The 15803-nt window shown below is 47.3% G+C and overlaps 1 protein-coding gene across 3 annotated transcripts in view; it reads right to left on the bottom strand.

Moving 5' to 3' along the window:
• Positions 1-15803, bottom strand: part of ELK3 (ELK3, ETS transcription factor) — a 78747-nt gene that overhangs the window by 14385 nt on the left and 48559 nt on the right. For 2 of the 3 annotated variants that reach the window (XM_025402952.1, XM_025402951.1), the window contains exon 3: positions 8578-9372. In XM_025402952.1, coding sequence (XP_025258737.1) covers positions 8578-9372 — 795 coding nt within the window. Of the gene's footprint in view, positions 1-517; positions 603-8577; positions 9373-15803 lie in introns of those variants that run through there. The other variant, XM_025402953.1, reaches the window with a different exon arrangement.

The following is a 15803-nucleotide window of genomic DNA, read 5'->3' as shown; positions in this document are numbered from 1 at the left end:
ACCCCCAAACATGAGTTCACTCAACATTCAGTCACAGTTTCAGAAAGGATATGATGTCCTCCTTAGCCACAACAGAAGATTCCCCATAACCTGGTTTCATACACTTGCTAACTTCTGAGGACTAAGCTCTGATTTTTTATCTTGCCCAAATTCCTACGCAGGGGTGTAGGGAGTCATGCCCTACAAACCGTAAATTTTCATTTGACCCTATATATGGTGACTTACTTTTCAATCTGACTCTGGCATAATATTATGAGACAAGGAAAAAATATTTAACCCCAAAATACATTTCCTTGCCATACCTTGAAATTGCCTGGCAATTTCATGACGTCTCATGCCTCCCTAAAATATACAAAACCAAGCTGTACCCCGACCACCTGGAGCACATATTCTCAGGACCTCCTGAGGGCTGTGTCACAGGCCGTGGTCACTCATATTTGGCTCAGAATAAACCTCTTCAAATATTTTACAGAGTTTGACTCATTTCGTCGACGCTTTCCTCCCCGAACCCTCTTACTTGGTTTGATGTGTACTGAGCTTTCCTCATATGCATAGAGGACCAGCCATTCCAACCCACCAGTCCTTCAATGCTCCCTCGGAACTTCCCTGACCACCCAGCCCAGCCCACAGTTCCCTGGGCTACAAGCCCTCTCTACAAGTGACCTCATCCATTCCCATGGTTTCACCACCCCTTGCATGTTGATGACTCCCTAACCTCCTCTCCAGCTCCAAAACACTCTCCCTCTCCAGATGCAGCTAGACTTTTCCACCCGAATGTCCTGCAGGGTCCTCAAACTCAACATGGCCCCAACTGGACGTTTAGCCTTTTCCCAGGGAACTTACTCTTCCTCCCATGTTCCTCACACTCAATTCTGGCTCTCCCCGCTCCTCCCACCCAGTCAGTCACCAAGTCCTATTGACGGCGACCCCTCCCACCATACAGACTTAAATACTCATGGTCTTTTGCCTGGAATATTACAATAGCATCCTACTTGGATCCAGCCTTCCCCCTTCCCAATCTCGCCAACAGGGTGACTCCTAAAACAATTCAGACTGTCACTCATACCCCTTCAGTGCTTCCTACTGTTATACCTCCCCTAATCACAAAGCTATTTCACGTATCTATGCCTTGCCTCAAGCTGTTCCTCTGCCGACAATGCCTTCCTCTCCCTGTCTACCAGAAAAATTATCCTGCCACAGGCTGATCCTTCAACACCCTGAACCAGTGGTCTCATCCCCTCCAGGAAGCCCTCTGGACATTCTTCTTCCATCTCAGGCAAAGTTAATACCTTCCTCCTCAGGATTCCTTTTGCAACATGGTATTCCTTTTGTATAGCATCTGAGATACTAGATGAAGTGACTTAAGGTAAGTTATGAGCTCCTAACTATTAGAGACTATTTTATCCATGTTTGTAGCCCCAGCTCCCAACACAGCAGCTTACACATGATGGGTACTCAGTTCATGTGTGTTGAACTGAACTAAACGATCTTGCCTCTCAGCTCCCAAGGCGCTTCTCTGCGCTGCACGTTTGACTCTTGCCAAGGGCTATTGTGTGTGTGTGTGCATGTGTATGCCTTGTTGTCATGGCTAGGTCCTAAGGTCATAAAAACAAGCAACTATAGTTTTGGTTCCTTTCTAGGCTCTGTTATTGCTCAGTAATTATCTGTTGATTCTAATGAGATTTTTTTTTCACTTATACCTCTAGCAGCTGGTTATTTACGTATTTTATTTATTTTTGAGACAGAATCTCACTCTGTCGCCCAGGCTGGGGTGCAGTGGCACAATCTTGGCTCACTGTAACCTCTGCCTTCCAGATTCAAGCGATTCTCCTGCCTCAACCTCCTGAGTAGCTGAGATTACAGGCGTGCACCACCATACCCAGCTAATTTTCTTATTTTTAATAACGGAGTTTTGCCATGTTGGCCAGGCTGGTCTTGAACTCCTGACCTCAAGCTATCCACCCACCTTGGCCTCCCAAAGTATTGGGATTACAGGTGTGAGCCACCGCACCTAGCCTCTAGCAGTTAGTTTCCAATCCAAACAACTCGAAATTCCTTGGCCAGTCCTCCATAATTTCACACCACCCTAAATTATAACCCTATGCTATATATTGCCCCATATGCTGGACAGCAACCTGTAAACTCATGAGAACAGGAACGGTGTCTATCCTGCTAACCTCTGTATCTCCAGGTACCTAAGCGAATGCTTAGTTTTCAATGATTATCTCCCAAATGAATACACGATAAACATTTGTTACTGGACTGATTAAAGAAGATGCACAAGTATTTGCTGATCACTTGATGTGGTGATCTGAGATACCGGTAAGTCACTCGGGCTTTAAGAAAGTAAAGGACAGAGAAACAAGATATCTATTTAGCAGGTTGTGCCCATAAATATCTGTAATCCTAAACTCCCACAGATGCCAACAGAATCCATGACAATGCCACCTTGAGGTTAAAAAAAAAAGTCCTCAAATAAAAGGTGATTGAATCTCTGGAAACCCCTAAAGTTGTCTGAATGCAAGTGAAAACATGGTTTTAAGGTCTTTAAAAGGGGCATTAATCCCACTGACCCTATGGAAAAGCGGACAAAATGGAGACTCCCATGGGGGCCTAGGGTAGCTATAGAAAGGGGCAGGGGAGGAAGCAGGCCAGAACCAGGGACATTAGGAGGCAGAGTCATAAAGACTGGGGTGGCTGTGGCAGTTTCTTAAAATAAGACAATAATGAAGTTTGCCACATTGATTGACTCTTTATTTTTTTTGTGAGATGAAAGTTTCGCTCTTGTTGACCAGGCTGGAGTGCAGTGGTGTGATCTCGGCTCACCGCAACCTCCGCCTCCCGGGTTCAAGTGATTCTCCTGCCTCAGGCTCCCAAGTAGCTGGGATTACAGGCATCTGCCACCACACCCGGCTAATTTTTGCACTTTTAGTAGAGACGGGGTTTTGCCACGTTGGCCAGGCTGGTCTCGAACTCCGGAACTCAGGTGATCCACTCGCCTCAGCCTCCCAAAGTGCTGGGATTACAGGCATGAGCCAGCGCACCCGGCCCAATTGATTCTTCCTTTCATGAAAGATTTCTCTATGGCATGTGATGCTGTTTGATAGCATTTTACCCAGAGTAGAACTTCTTTCAAAACTGGAGTCAATCCTCTCAAACCCTGCCACTGCTTTATCAACTAAGTAACGTAATGTAATGTAAAGTTATGTAATATTCTCAGTCCTTTGTTGTCATTTCAACAATGTTCACAGCATCTTCACCAGGAGTAGATTCTATTTCAAGAAACCACTTTCGCCGGGCGCGGTGGCTCAAGCCTGTAATCCCAGCACTTTGGGAGGCCGAGACGGGCGGATCACGAGGTCAGGAGATCGAGACCATCCTGGATAACACAGTGAAACCCCGTCTCTACTAAAAATACAAAAAAACTAGCCGGGCGAGGTGGCGGGCACCTGTAGTCCCAGCTACTCGGGAGGCTGAGGCAGGAGAATGGCATAAACCTGGGAGACAGAGCTTGCAGTGAGCTGAGATCCGGCCACTGTACTCCAGCCTGGGTGACAGAGCGAGACTCCGTCTCAAAAAAAAAAAAAAAAAAAAAAAAAAAACCACTTTCTCTGCTCCCCTGTAAGAAGCAACTCCTCACCCAATCAAGTTTGATCAACAGATCGCAGCAATTTGGTCACATCTCTAGGCTCTACCTCTAATGCTAGTTCTCTTGCTATTTCTACCACATCTGCAGTTCCCTCTTCCACTGAAGTCTTGAACCCTTCAAAGTGATCCATGAGGGCTGGAATCAATTTCTTCCAAACTCCTGTTAATTTTGATATTTTGACCTCCTCCCACGAATCATGAGTATTCTTAATAGCATCTAGGGTGGTGACTCCCTTCCAGAAGGTTTTCAACTGACTTTGCCCAGATCCATCAGAGGAATCACCATCTATGGCAGCTGTAGCTTTATGAAATGTATTTATTAAGTAATACGACTTGAAAGTCAAAATACTCCTTGACTCCTGGGTTGTAGAACGGATGTTGTATTTGCAGGCATGAAAAACATTAATCTTCTTGTGTATCTCCATGAGAGCTCTTGGGTGACCAGATGCATTGTTAATGAGCAGTAATATTTTGAAAGGAATCTTTTTTCTGAGTAGTAGGTGTCAACAGTGGGTTTAAACTATTCCATAAACTGTATAAACGGATGTGCTGTCGTCCAGGCTTTGCTGTTCCATTTACAGAGCACAGGCAGAGTGTATTTAGTAGCACTGGCTTCAACTTAAAGTCACAAGCTGTACTAACAAGACTCAGCCTGTCCTTTGAAGCTCTGAAGCCAGGCATGGACTTCTCCAGCTATGAAAGTCCTAGATGGCATCTTCTTCCAATAGAAGGCCGTTTCACCTACAGCGAAGCTGTTTGATGTAGCCACCTTCATCAATGAGTGTAGCTAGATACTCTGGATAGCTTGCTGCAGCTTCTCCATCAGCACTTGCTGCTTCACCTTGCACTTTTATGTTATGGAGATGACTTCTTTCCTTAAACCTCATGAACCAACCTCTGCTAGCTTCACACTTTTCTTCTGCAGCTCCCTCGCCTCTCTCAGCATTCAAAGAATTGAAGAGAGTTAGGGCCTCGCTCTGGGTTAGCCTGAAAGGAATGTTGTGGCTGGTTTGATCTTCTATCCAGACCACTAATATTTTCTCCGTATCAACAATCAGGATGTTCCACTTTCTTATCATTCATGTTTTCACTGACGTAGCAATTTCATTTCCTTCAAGAACTCTTCCTTTACATTTACATATTTAACTGGCATAAGAGCCCTAGCTTTCGGCCTGTCTCAGTTTTGGACATGCCTTCGCCATCATCATTCTAGTTCTGGATTTAAAATGAGAGACGAGCAGCTCTTGCTTTCTCTTAAATACTTTATAGGCCACTATAGGGTTATCAATTGGCCTAATTTCAAAATTGTTGTGTTTCAGGGAATAGGGAGACCCGAGGAGAAGGAGACACAGGAGAGCAGTTGGGACACACACAACACTGATCAAGTCTGCTGTCTTATCCGGGTGTGGTTCATGGTGCCCCAAAACAATTACAATAGTAGTATCATAGCTCACTGATCTCAGAGCACTAGAACAGACATAATAGTAAGGAAAAAGTTGGAAATGTTGTGAGAATTACCAAAATGTGACATTGAAACATGGAGTGAGCATGCGCTGTTGGAAGAATAGCCTGGCGCTGATAAGACTTGCTCGGCGCCGGGTTACCACAAACCTTCGATTTGTAAAAACACCAATTATCTGTGAAACGCAATAAAGCAAAGTACAGTAAAATGAGGTATGCCTGTATGAGGTGTAGTAAGGTCCCCGAGGGAATGGTAACCACGTGACACAGGCCACGCCAAGGCTCCCTTACTTCTCCCCTTCTTCCCGCCATGTTTCTAGCTGGAAATAACCAACCTTGGGAATTGTACTTTCGGGGTATCGAGTTATTACAGCACACACAGCTTTCATCTCTTCCAAAGCCCACCGCTCAGCAAAGCTTACATACCACAGATTACCAAATGTTTATGTGCACACAGCATCACACTGCACACAGCACACCCCCAACACACACACAGAGAAAAGGAGAGTTTCTGGGACAGAGTGCTCAGGTAGGAGGAAAACCACTGAAGCCTTGCCACTGCCTGTGGAACACCCTGAACCCCACAGTTGTCCTTCACTCCCGAGGCCGAAAGGAATTCTGCAGAACGCCTGGCTGTTGACAGTCATGCTGTTTCTGGCTGTCACTTGGAAGGTGAACTACTGGGCTGGTGCTGGTGGGTGAGTTTCTGGAGCACCCCCTGAAGCAGCTCCCAGGAGAGGGAATCTGAGAATCCAAATCTGATACTGACACATACCCTAAACCTAAACCACCCCCAGCTTCAAGACATCCTATCTGATCTCAGGGAGACCACCTGGGTGAAACCCGCTGCAAGAACTCAGCTCTGAATAAGTACCACACCCCTAACTCCCGCCCAGGCCCCTCTGGTGTCTCCCTCATTGCCCCTTCTCTCCCTCCCTGTTGGCTACCCATGGTCATGCCAGGAGCAGAGCCCACACTCTGGGACCTGAGGGAGGCTCAAGGTGGGGACTGAGTCCCGAGGCTCTGCCATCTCCCAGTGTAGCTGGTGACCCCCTTAGTTCTGTGCAGTTTAGAGGACTGCCTGGTGCCCCTCCCACTCCTTTGACCTGAAGGTCCTCTCTGAGCCAGGTCCCTTTACTTCTACTCTCCTGCCCTGGGTCCAGACCCTGTCCCTTGCCTCCCTCCCCTTAGGATTATTTCTGGGCTTCCTAGCACTAAACCATCAGGGCCCCACCCTCACAGCTTGGCTGAGGACCAGGCACCCTCACTGCCTCAGGCACAGGTCCTCTCGTAAAGATCCTGGCTTTCCTATGCCTTCCCACCTGGTTTCAGGCCACGCTGGTGACTCCTGGCTCCTGGCCGTGCCCTTTGCATCCATTCATTGGGCATCCACCCTTGATCCTTCTCTCACGCCCTCAGCCCCACCAATGGGAGCCATCCCTCCATCCACATTATCCACAGGGCTTGCTGAGCTGACTTCCTCTGAGACAGTGCTGGCATCTGCCTCACTCTGTTCTGAGAAGGTGATCCAGGCTCCCAGGGAACACAGACACCTAAATCAGAGCTGGCCCTGGCGTGGCTTCAGACCCTTCTCACCCTGACAGTTGTAAACACACAGGAGGCCGGGGGAGGAGATGCTCAGATCGTCGACCCCTGGCCCTGCCTCTCAAGTTACTCCCCTGAGCTACCTCAAGAGCTGCTGTTTCTGAGCCATTGGCTCAGCAGCCCTTGGTCACTCGACAGCCTTGCTTAATTGGAAGATGCCTGATTTAAGAGCACGTTTGCTCACTCTGACCTATTTCCTGATCCGCTGGCCCTCCCCTCTGCGGTGGTGCGTGTCACCACCAGCTCACAGCTTGAGCTGTCATGAAATCCCTGGGCAGAATGCAGTCCAGCGAAAGCATGGAGAGGAAAGTGGCCCAGAGCTGCTTTCAGGTGCTCCAGGGACGGCTGTATCACTGCCTTCTCACAGCGGGAATGCATTTCATTTGAGAGCATGGATTCTGGAGGCAGACACTGGATCCAAAGCCACCTCTACCACCTATGAGCTGAGCGACCCTGGACGAACTAGTTTACCTCTGTGCCTTGTTTACCTCAGCTGGGAAACAGGATGCTAATAGCAGCACAGGTTGAGCATCCCAAATCCAAAAATCCCCAGATCCCAAATCCTCCAGAATCTGAAACTTTCTGAGTCCTGACATGACACTCCAAGGAAATGCTCATTGCAGCATTTTGGATTTCAGATTTTCAGATGTGGGATACTCAACTGGCAAGTATCATGCAAATATTCCAAATCCGAAAAGATCTGAACTCTGAAACGCTTCTGGTCACAAGCATTTTGGAAACAGGATGCTCAACCTGTATCCACATGGACAGGGCTGCTATTGAAAAACAAGGCAATGCATGTAAAGTGTCTGGAGCAGTGCCTGGCACACGTGGGGAGCCCATCATATGCTGCCGTGGCTGCTGCTGATGACAACAGGGACAACTATGATGACATGACAGAGGCAGGGGACGGGTGCAGCTCCGCGGTTAACAATGCTACCGGGTGTCACCATCTCACAAAGCCTGGCCACGATCCCATTTTCCACATGTGGAACCTGGCCCAGAGAGCAACCGCCCACAGTCCCACTCCTAGGAAGCAGGGTAGCCAGGAACTGAATCCAGGTCTGTGAGCCTAAAACAAATACTCTTTTAACCTCTGCCACTAAAATTGCATCCAGTTTTCAAGGGGAAGGAGAAATATGGTTTCCCAGCACCTACTACGCCTTTGCGCTGCAATTGTCAGCTGGACAAGAAAGAGCATCTGAATATTTGATTTAAAGGAAAAGGGGGCTTTCTCCTTGGGACTAATAACAATGAAGGCTTTTTTGGCTCTGCAAGCTTGCTTTCCTCTCCCCAGTGCTGTGGCCTGGGGCTTTCTCAGAGTAGTGCTGCTTTCAGCGAAGCAGCTGTTTGGTGCAGCCCCTTTGTTTCTTATTACCTATGCTATGACCACAGCCCCACATGGACAGATGCGATGGCGGTATCAGTTGACATCTATTTTCTTGTTAACAGAACACAAGTGGCTCCTTATTAAATGCCCCCAGAGAAGATTCTGCCATAAAAATTTCATAAAGCCCAAGCTCCTCCTGAAACGTAAACTGGCCCGCTCAACTTTCCCTAGGAAATCGCTGGTGAGATCTGCTTTGTCGGCCAGTGTGCGTGTTCCACCTATGGTCACTTTAGGCCCCTAAAAGCAAGAAACCAATCAAGCATCCCACTAGAGTCGACAAACCAAACGCTGTCTTGTGTGCATCCCTTGGTCTGAGGATGGAAAAGCAGGTTCCCTTCATATTTACACAGTGACCTTGGTACAAGTCATAGGATTACGTTTTGAGGGACAGAAGGAAGTCTCTTTAGCTGCTCTTCCTTTTTTGCTAAGCCACTGAGGCTGGCTGTGGCCGGGATGACAGGAATGACTCTTACCTGTGCGGTGAAGAAGGCTGGGGTGAGGGATCCCGAGGGGAGGGCTGGGCTGTTGAGGGCGATGGAGCCAATGTCGGTGCCGGAGAGCACCAGCGGGGGCGCTGAGATTTCCAAGCCTTTGGGTTTTTTGGCCTTTGGGGGAAGAGATGGAGACTTGGTCTTGGAGCCCGATGACAGGTTCAAGGGCTCCAGGGAATCGGAGTCATGGCAGGCGGCCTCCAGGAAGAGGCTTCTGTGTTCAGAAGGGAGGGGTGAGTTGGGGGACAGGGACGGGGACCGAGATGAGAAGGGTGAGGCGGATGAAATACTGGCAGCGTTTGGCAACATTAAAGAGGAGATCTTGGCCGAGACGGATGAGGCCAGGAAGGCGGACGCCGCCGCAGCCTCTGACGTGGAAGGCAGGGACACCACCGGCCTGGTGACGTGTTTGTCGGTTTTATTGGTCACAAACCTGATCACAGTCCTGACTTCTTCCACGGGGGGGCTGTCTTCGGGCGGCTCCTCCAGCTTCTCCGTCTTGATGGCCTTAAAGGCGTCTGGTGGGTTCTGCAGGGAATTAATGGTGAAGGACGAGTACAGGCCTGAGTGGATGTATTCGTTGCGGCTCGTGCTTTTGAGGGCGGCCAGGCCATGTTTGTGGGGCTCACGGCCCTCGGGAGACGCCTTGCAGTCGCTGTCCTGCAGCAGAAGGCTCTCCCGGCTGATCTCCACCGCGTGAGGATCCATCTTCAGGATCTCCGGGAAAGAGACAAACTTGTACACAAACTTCTGCCCGATCACCTTCTTGATGATGTTCTGCAAATACAAAAGTAGACACTGAAAATCTGAGCGCACCCAAGAAACCATGTAAGAGCTCATGATAATGGTAAATGTCACTGGCAGAAGCACCAAAATGTTCCTGATTTACATTCTTGGCTAAGGAGAAGTGGAAGGAGGAATAAAGTTGGAAGTAGAATTAGAGGTGCATTCCAGTTCTGCCATTACTAGGGTTGTGATCCTTGGCAAATTAAGTGCCCCTTTGAGTTTCCTCGTCTGTAAAGTAAGGAAGATGATGACGATGATGATGATGATGATGATGATGATGATTTCTTAGACAGGATCTCATTCTGTCACCCAGGCTCGAGTACAGTGGCACGAACATGGCTCACTGCAGCCTCGACCTCCTAGACTCAAGCGATCCTCCCGCCTCCACCTCCTGAGTGGCTGAGACTACAGGTGCATGCCACTATGCCCCACTAATTTTTATATTTTTATTTTTTGTAGAGACAGCATCTCACTTTGTTGCTCAGGGTGGTCTCAAACTCCTGGACTCAAGCAATCCCCCAACCTTGGCCGAGTGAGGATTATTCTATGTAATAACATAGTAACAGTTGCCATTTATGAAGCCCTTATTATGTGGATGGGATTTTTCATACCTTATCTCATACAATCTGAACAGCAATCCTAAAAGGAAGGTGCTGTGATTCCTATTTTAAAAATTAGGAAAATAAGCTTAGAGTGCTTCCGTAACTCACACAGCCACCTGGTAGGAAGTGAAGTGGTAGAGGCAGCATGTCCTTAACCATAACACAGTATTGTCCTACCTACCTCTGGGAGTCAGAAGAATTCAATGAAATAATAATGAGAAAGCATTCTGTAAGCTGGAAAGCATTATAAAATCCAAGTTATCATCATCAAACACTACAAGGTTTTCTTAACTCACTTGGCCATTTTTTTGCTTTTTATTTTTTTGCCAAGAAAGCTACTGGAGGAGGCCGGGTGTGGTGACTCATGCCTGAAATCCCAGCACTTTGGGAGGCCAAGGCAGGCAGATCACCTGAGGTCAGGAGTTCGAGACCAGCCTGACCAACATGGAGAAACACTGTCTCTACTAAAAATACAAAAATTAGCCAGGCGTGGTGACGCATGCCTGTAATCCCAGCTACTTGGGAAGGCTGAGGCAGGAGAATCACTTGAACATGGGAGGCGGAGGTTGCAGTGAGCCGAGATTGTGCCCGTGTACTCCAACTTGGGCAACAAGAGTGAAACTCTGTCTCAACAAAGAAAGAAAGAAAGAAAGAGAGAAAGAGAGAGAGAGAGAAGAAAGAGGAAGGAAGGAAGGAAGGAAGGAAGGAAGGAAGGAAGGAAGGAAGGAAGCCAGCCACTGGAAGAAAAACGAATTGTCTACTTTGGATATCTGTGACATTCATAGACAATTATTTTTAGTTGCTAGCGTCTACTTCTGGTTCTTCAGTTTATGGTTCCAGCCCTCAAACATTAGGATATAAATGAAAAGCAATAATCATTGCAAAAGTTTTTGCAGCCCTTTGGGAGAAGGGACTTTATATTAAAGGCTGTGCTGTTCTTGAGGTTTATTAAATGGATACCTTAATTCCCTGCCGAACCCACTGGGTTCTATATTTACCTACCAAATGCTTGCTGTGTGCCTTGCCCTATGGATGAATCTTGGGGTCTGAGGAGCTGAGAGAGACAAAGATGGTCTCTCTCAAGCACAAAAACCCAGCACCATCCTATGGGAAAAGGACTCTGTTTCCTTAGAAACTCTTCCATCTAAAACCCGGGTATGAGTAAGGAAAGATCATTTCGAGGAGAAGAGCTTTAGAAGCAGCTCTGATTGAGTGCCTGTCTTCTGTACCAGGGGTTGTATGTCAGCCACCTCATTAGATCCCCACATTAGCCCTGATGGAGGTGGAGGGTGTCATCCTTCTGAAACAAACAAGATCCCAGAGATGGGGAGTCATTTGCCCAAGAACCACCAAGATGGACAGATTCTAAAGCCTAAGCTTTTTCACATTCCCACACAAATTTAGGGGGAGAGAATCAACCCCCGACAGACATGAAATTCAATGAATGTTGATGTCCCTTTTGAAATCATAGTGTGGTTCTAAATACACGTGTTTGCCTGCCATCCTTTACATCATGACATTCTGATTTGCCTTTTTCCCCCTTAAATGATGGAAGCAAAGGGCACATTTAAGGGCCCCATTCAGCACAGGAGATCCCGTGCACGGAGTCGTGGAGAGACCTCACTGAGCACCGGCATGCAGGCCGATGCCGTGGGCACCTCAGAGTCAAGGCCATACAACAGTTCCAGTGGCCGCGGCCACCCTGGCTGCATCCTGGAGCTCCCACCTGCAACTTAACCCGCAGAGTCCCACTGACGCCAGCGACCTCACACTCACTGCTCCTCGAAGCTGAACAGCCCTTAAAAACCTTCAGAGAAATTTGGGGAACTCAGATGTTTTCCACCTGGGCTTTGTTAGCAGCATCTCTGCCAAGTGCCCTGGGTCAGAACATGCCTGGGAAAATCAGCTCCCAGCAGGAAATAAATTAAATAAGGGTGTCATTGGACCCACCTGACCCAGGGTCAGTTCCCATTGAAAAGAAAGTGTGCTGACCTCTGGTGTGTTAATGCTTCCTTTGCTAAAATTCTAAGGTATTTTTAGTTTTAGCTCATCATATTTTCCTCTCTGGGGAAAAAACTTTCATTTTTTTCCCTCAGCGAGTTTGAACACTCATCTAAACTGAGTGAAGTTTTTACAGCCTAAATAATTACACAAAAGAAGAGACAAACTTCTATAAATGTTTTATTTAGAGCCAAAATAAAAACACAGAAGAAAAATGATCTGAATCAGTTATTCTAACAAGTCTTAAAAACTAATTCTTTTTTTCCAAAAAAAAAAAAAAAAAAACACTTCTAACTTTCTTGTAGGTTTGGAACATGATGTCTAAGTTGGGATTACATTCATGAGCACCTCAAGAAATAACCAAGGGCTGTAATAAAAATGACAAAAAATGTCAAAATTTTTGACATTTGCTCAAAAAATGGTTGGGAACGGAAAGGCAACCTCAGACAGATCACACGGCCTTGCTGTGTTAAAAAGAACGTGAAGAACCACCCTCCTGTCGACCAACCAGCAAAAGGATAAATGAAATGTGGGGTGTCCTCACAATGGAATATTATCGAGCTGCACTAAAGAATGAAGCTCTGCTCCAAGGCCTAGAACTCATTACTTGAGGAATAATGAATACTAGACTATGGAATAGTAAGGAACAAACATAACATAATGGGCCTCAATTTCATTAAATAGAATCACAGAATTTTTTTTTCCTTCTTCTTCAGACAGAGTCTTGCTCAGTCGCCCAGGCTGGAGTGCAGTGGCGCGATCTCGGCTCACTACAACCTCTGCCTCCTGGGTTCAAGCGATTCTTCTACCCCAGCCTCCCGAGTAGCTGGGATTACAGGCACCCACCATCACACCCAGCTCTTTTTTTTTTGAGAGGGAGTCTCGCTCTGTCGCTCAGGCTGGAGTGCAGTGGCGCAGTTCACTGCAAGCTCTGCCTCCCTGATTCACGCCATTCTCCTGCCTCAGCCTCCCAAGTCGGTGGGACTACAGGTGTCCGCCACTATGCCTGGCTAATTTTTTTTTTCTTTTTTGTATTTTTAGCAAAGACGGGGTTTCACTGTGTTAATCAGGATGGTCTCGATCTCCTGACCTCATGATCTGGCTGCCTCGGCCTCCCAAAGTGCTGGGATTACAGGCGTGAGCCACCGCACCCTGCCTAATTTTTGTATTTTTGTAGAGACGGGGTTTCACCATGTTGGCCAGGCTGGTCTTGAACTCCTGACCTCAGGTGATCTGGCTGCCTGAGCCTCCCAAAGTGCTGGGATTACAGGCATGAGCCATAGAATAGAATACTGTATTCTATGATTCACTGCAAAGTGAAAGCAGCCAGATATTACATGATAAAGGTCATATATGATTCTATTTATATGAAATGTCCAGAATCATGAAATCTATACAAAAAAACAGAGAGTAGAGTATGGTTACCTAGGGCTGAGAGGGATGGAAGGAAGGAGGTAATGGAAATGTTCTAAGTGGGTCATGGTGATGGGTGCAGAGGTCTCTACTCAGAGCCACTGAACTATACACGGTAAATGGGTGAACTGTGTGGTATGTGAATTATAGCTGGTTGTTAAAGAAAAGAACATATAGAATCTTAAGTATTTTACATGTTTAAGTGGAAGGCAGTGGGAACTTTCTATTGCTAGAAGTGACTGTCATAATATGCTAACCCCTAGTCGAAATACAAAAAGGGAGATGCTGGGAAGGGCCCTTCGGTAGCTGCTGCCTCTGCGGGGGAAGCAGAGAGGACAGACACCACGAGTTTTCTGGGGAAAGGTTACGCAGTGATGGGGATGGAGACAATTTACTAGCTGGCCAAAAGGAGGAAGTGACAGCCATTGGAAAGAACCGAGGCAGGTCATGCTTCTCTAGAGACCAATGGGAAAGACGGATTCGATCTGGCTACCTGGAAACCTACCAGGTTGAAGGCTGAGAGTGGAACTGGGAGGGAAGAGGGCAGGGTCGGGTACAGTAAGTGGGTCAGAGCAGTGCAGCCCAGTGACTCAGCACCACGGACATCTGCTAGACGAAGGGAGCTGGTAAGGAAAGCCCCCTACGGCGGTGCCCGCAACTGGAGGATTAGAAAGAAGCTGGCCTTAGAGGACTTGTGTCCCTGACAGCCCCTTCTTCCTTATCTTCCAGGGCTGCCCCCAGGAGCAGCGCCATGTATATTTGAAGATCTCTCTGTGGCTTCCTGAGGGAAGCTTCCTTCCAAGACAGTTTGCTGAGAAGACTCAGTGTCAGGAATAATACAAGCTAGTATTTCCTGAGCACGTATTATTTGTCAGGCTATCGTCTAAGAACCTGACAACCATCAACTCACTCAATCCTCTCATTGCGAGACCTCATTGCGAGACTCAATCCTCTCACTGCGAGACCTCATTGTGAGACTCAATCCTCTCATTGCGAGACCGGAATGATTATTATCCCCATTTTGGAGATGAGCAAGCTGAGGCTTAGGAAGTACAAATTATACACTGTTGGAAGCTTGTACCTGGAGAGAACAGATGGCACCCAGGCAATCTGACTCCTGAGCTCTTGGCTCCTATGAAGGGTGACACAAGATTCAGGCCAATTTAGGCAGCCCGGGACACCAGCACACTTGGGGAAGGGCTCTTATTGTGGTAAGTGATGAGGATATTTAGAAAAAGTCTGGTTTCCACCCCCTTCAATCCCAGACTCACAAGTATTTGTTGCTCACAGTTGCCTGGTAACCTGAGTGATGCCGGTCTGTGTCGGGTGGAGCTGAGTGCGTCTCCGGGGTGGTTATAGAGTGTTACACACATCTGCTTCCCTCTTACACGGGTGGGACCAGCCTCTTTGTACTTTCCCTTTAAATATGTATTTGCAAAAGGGCTGCCTCTTCGCCCAGCAGGCATTCCATGTGAGGTTACGGGCAGCAAGGATGGGACCAATTTTAGTGAGAGGAAAAAGCAACATCCCCTTAAAACAGACCCCAGTGGCAGTTCCAGGCAAAAGAGGAGGACCGGACACCAAAATTAATCCCACTGTCACCCCGTCCAAGTTGCCATATTGAGAATGCAGTAGCCGAAAGGGCAAGTCATCCATTTGGGACAGGATTCTGGGCAGACCTGGGCAAAAGAACCCTTCTCAACTTACCAGCCACCTCTGTGGACCAAGGCATCCCATGAGAGGGGCCCATGACAAGATACCTCAATTATGTCACTTTAACTGCATAGAAAATGCCAAAAGAGCAGGTCATATTTCCATTTCCATTTCAGGGCTGTTACCCTGACAGGTTACAGGCATACCTATAAGAACAGGTATGGCTGTCCACAGTGTGTTTAAATATGTACACACACACACACACACACATACACACTCCACTCTGCCCTTTGAATAGGAAGGAGTCTGTGTAAATAATCCCAAATAGTAGATAGATGAGAAATATTTCGGTCAGTTTTGTAATTTACAAAAAGCATATGCAGTGCTAAGTAATGAAAAGATGCATATGGGATTAGATTTACCTTCTTAATGATGATGTGATTAGGATTATGTTTAAGTAAGTTAACTAAATGTTTGCTGAATGAACTACCAACTACAAGGAGAACTGACCCAGGCATAAAGCCGCAGGCATGAAAGACACAATTTTCCACGGCTAATTCCCAGGCTGGTTAAAGCTCCCTGTGGGTGTATCCCTTACATATACCTGCCCGTGCTTCTTTGCTGGCATTTTTAAACCGAACACTCCCAGGCAGATACTAGAAGTCACGTGCAGACTCCACACACCACATACAACCTCACACCTCCCATGAGAGCTTAATGAGCCATAATTTCACCCATCCATTTACGTGGCAA

The sequence above is a fragment of the Theropithecus gelada genome, chromosome 11 (assembly GCF_003255815.1).
Source record: "Theropithecus gelada isolate Dixy chromosome 11, Tgel_1.0, whole genome shotgun sequence".
Taxonomy (NCBI): domain Eukaryota; kingdom Metazoa; phylum Chordata; class Mammalia; order Primates; family Cercopithecidae; genus Theropithecus; species Theropithecus gelada.
This window is presented reverse-complemented; position numbering and strand designations above follow the sequence as displayed.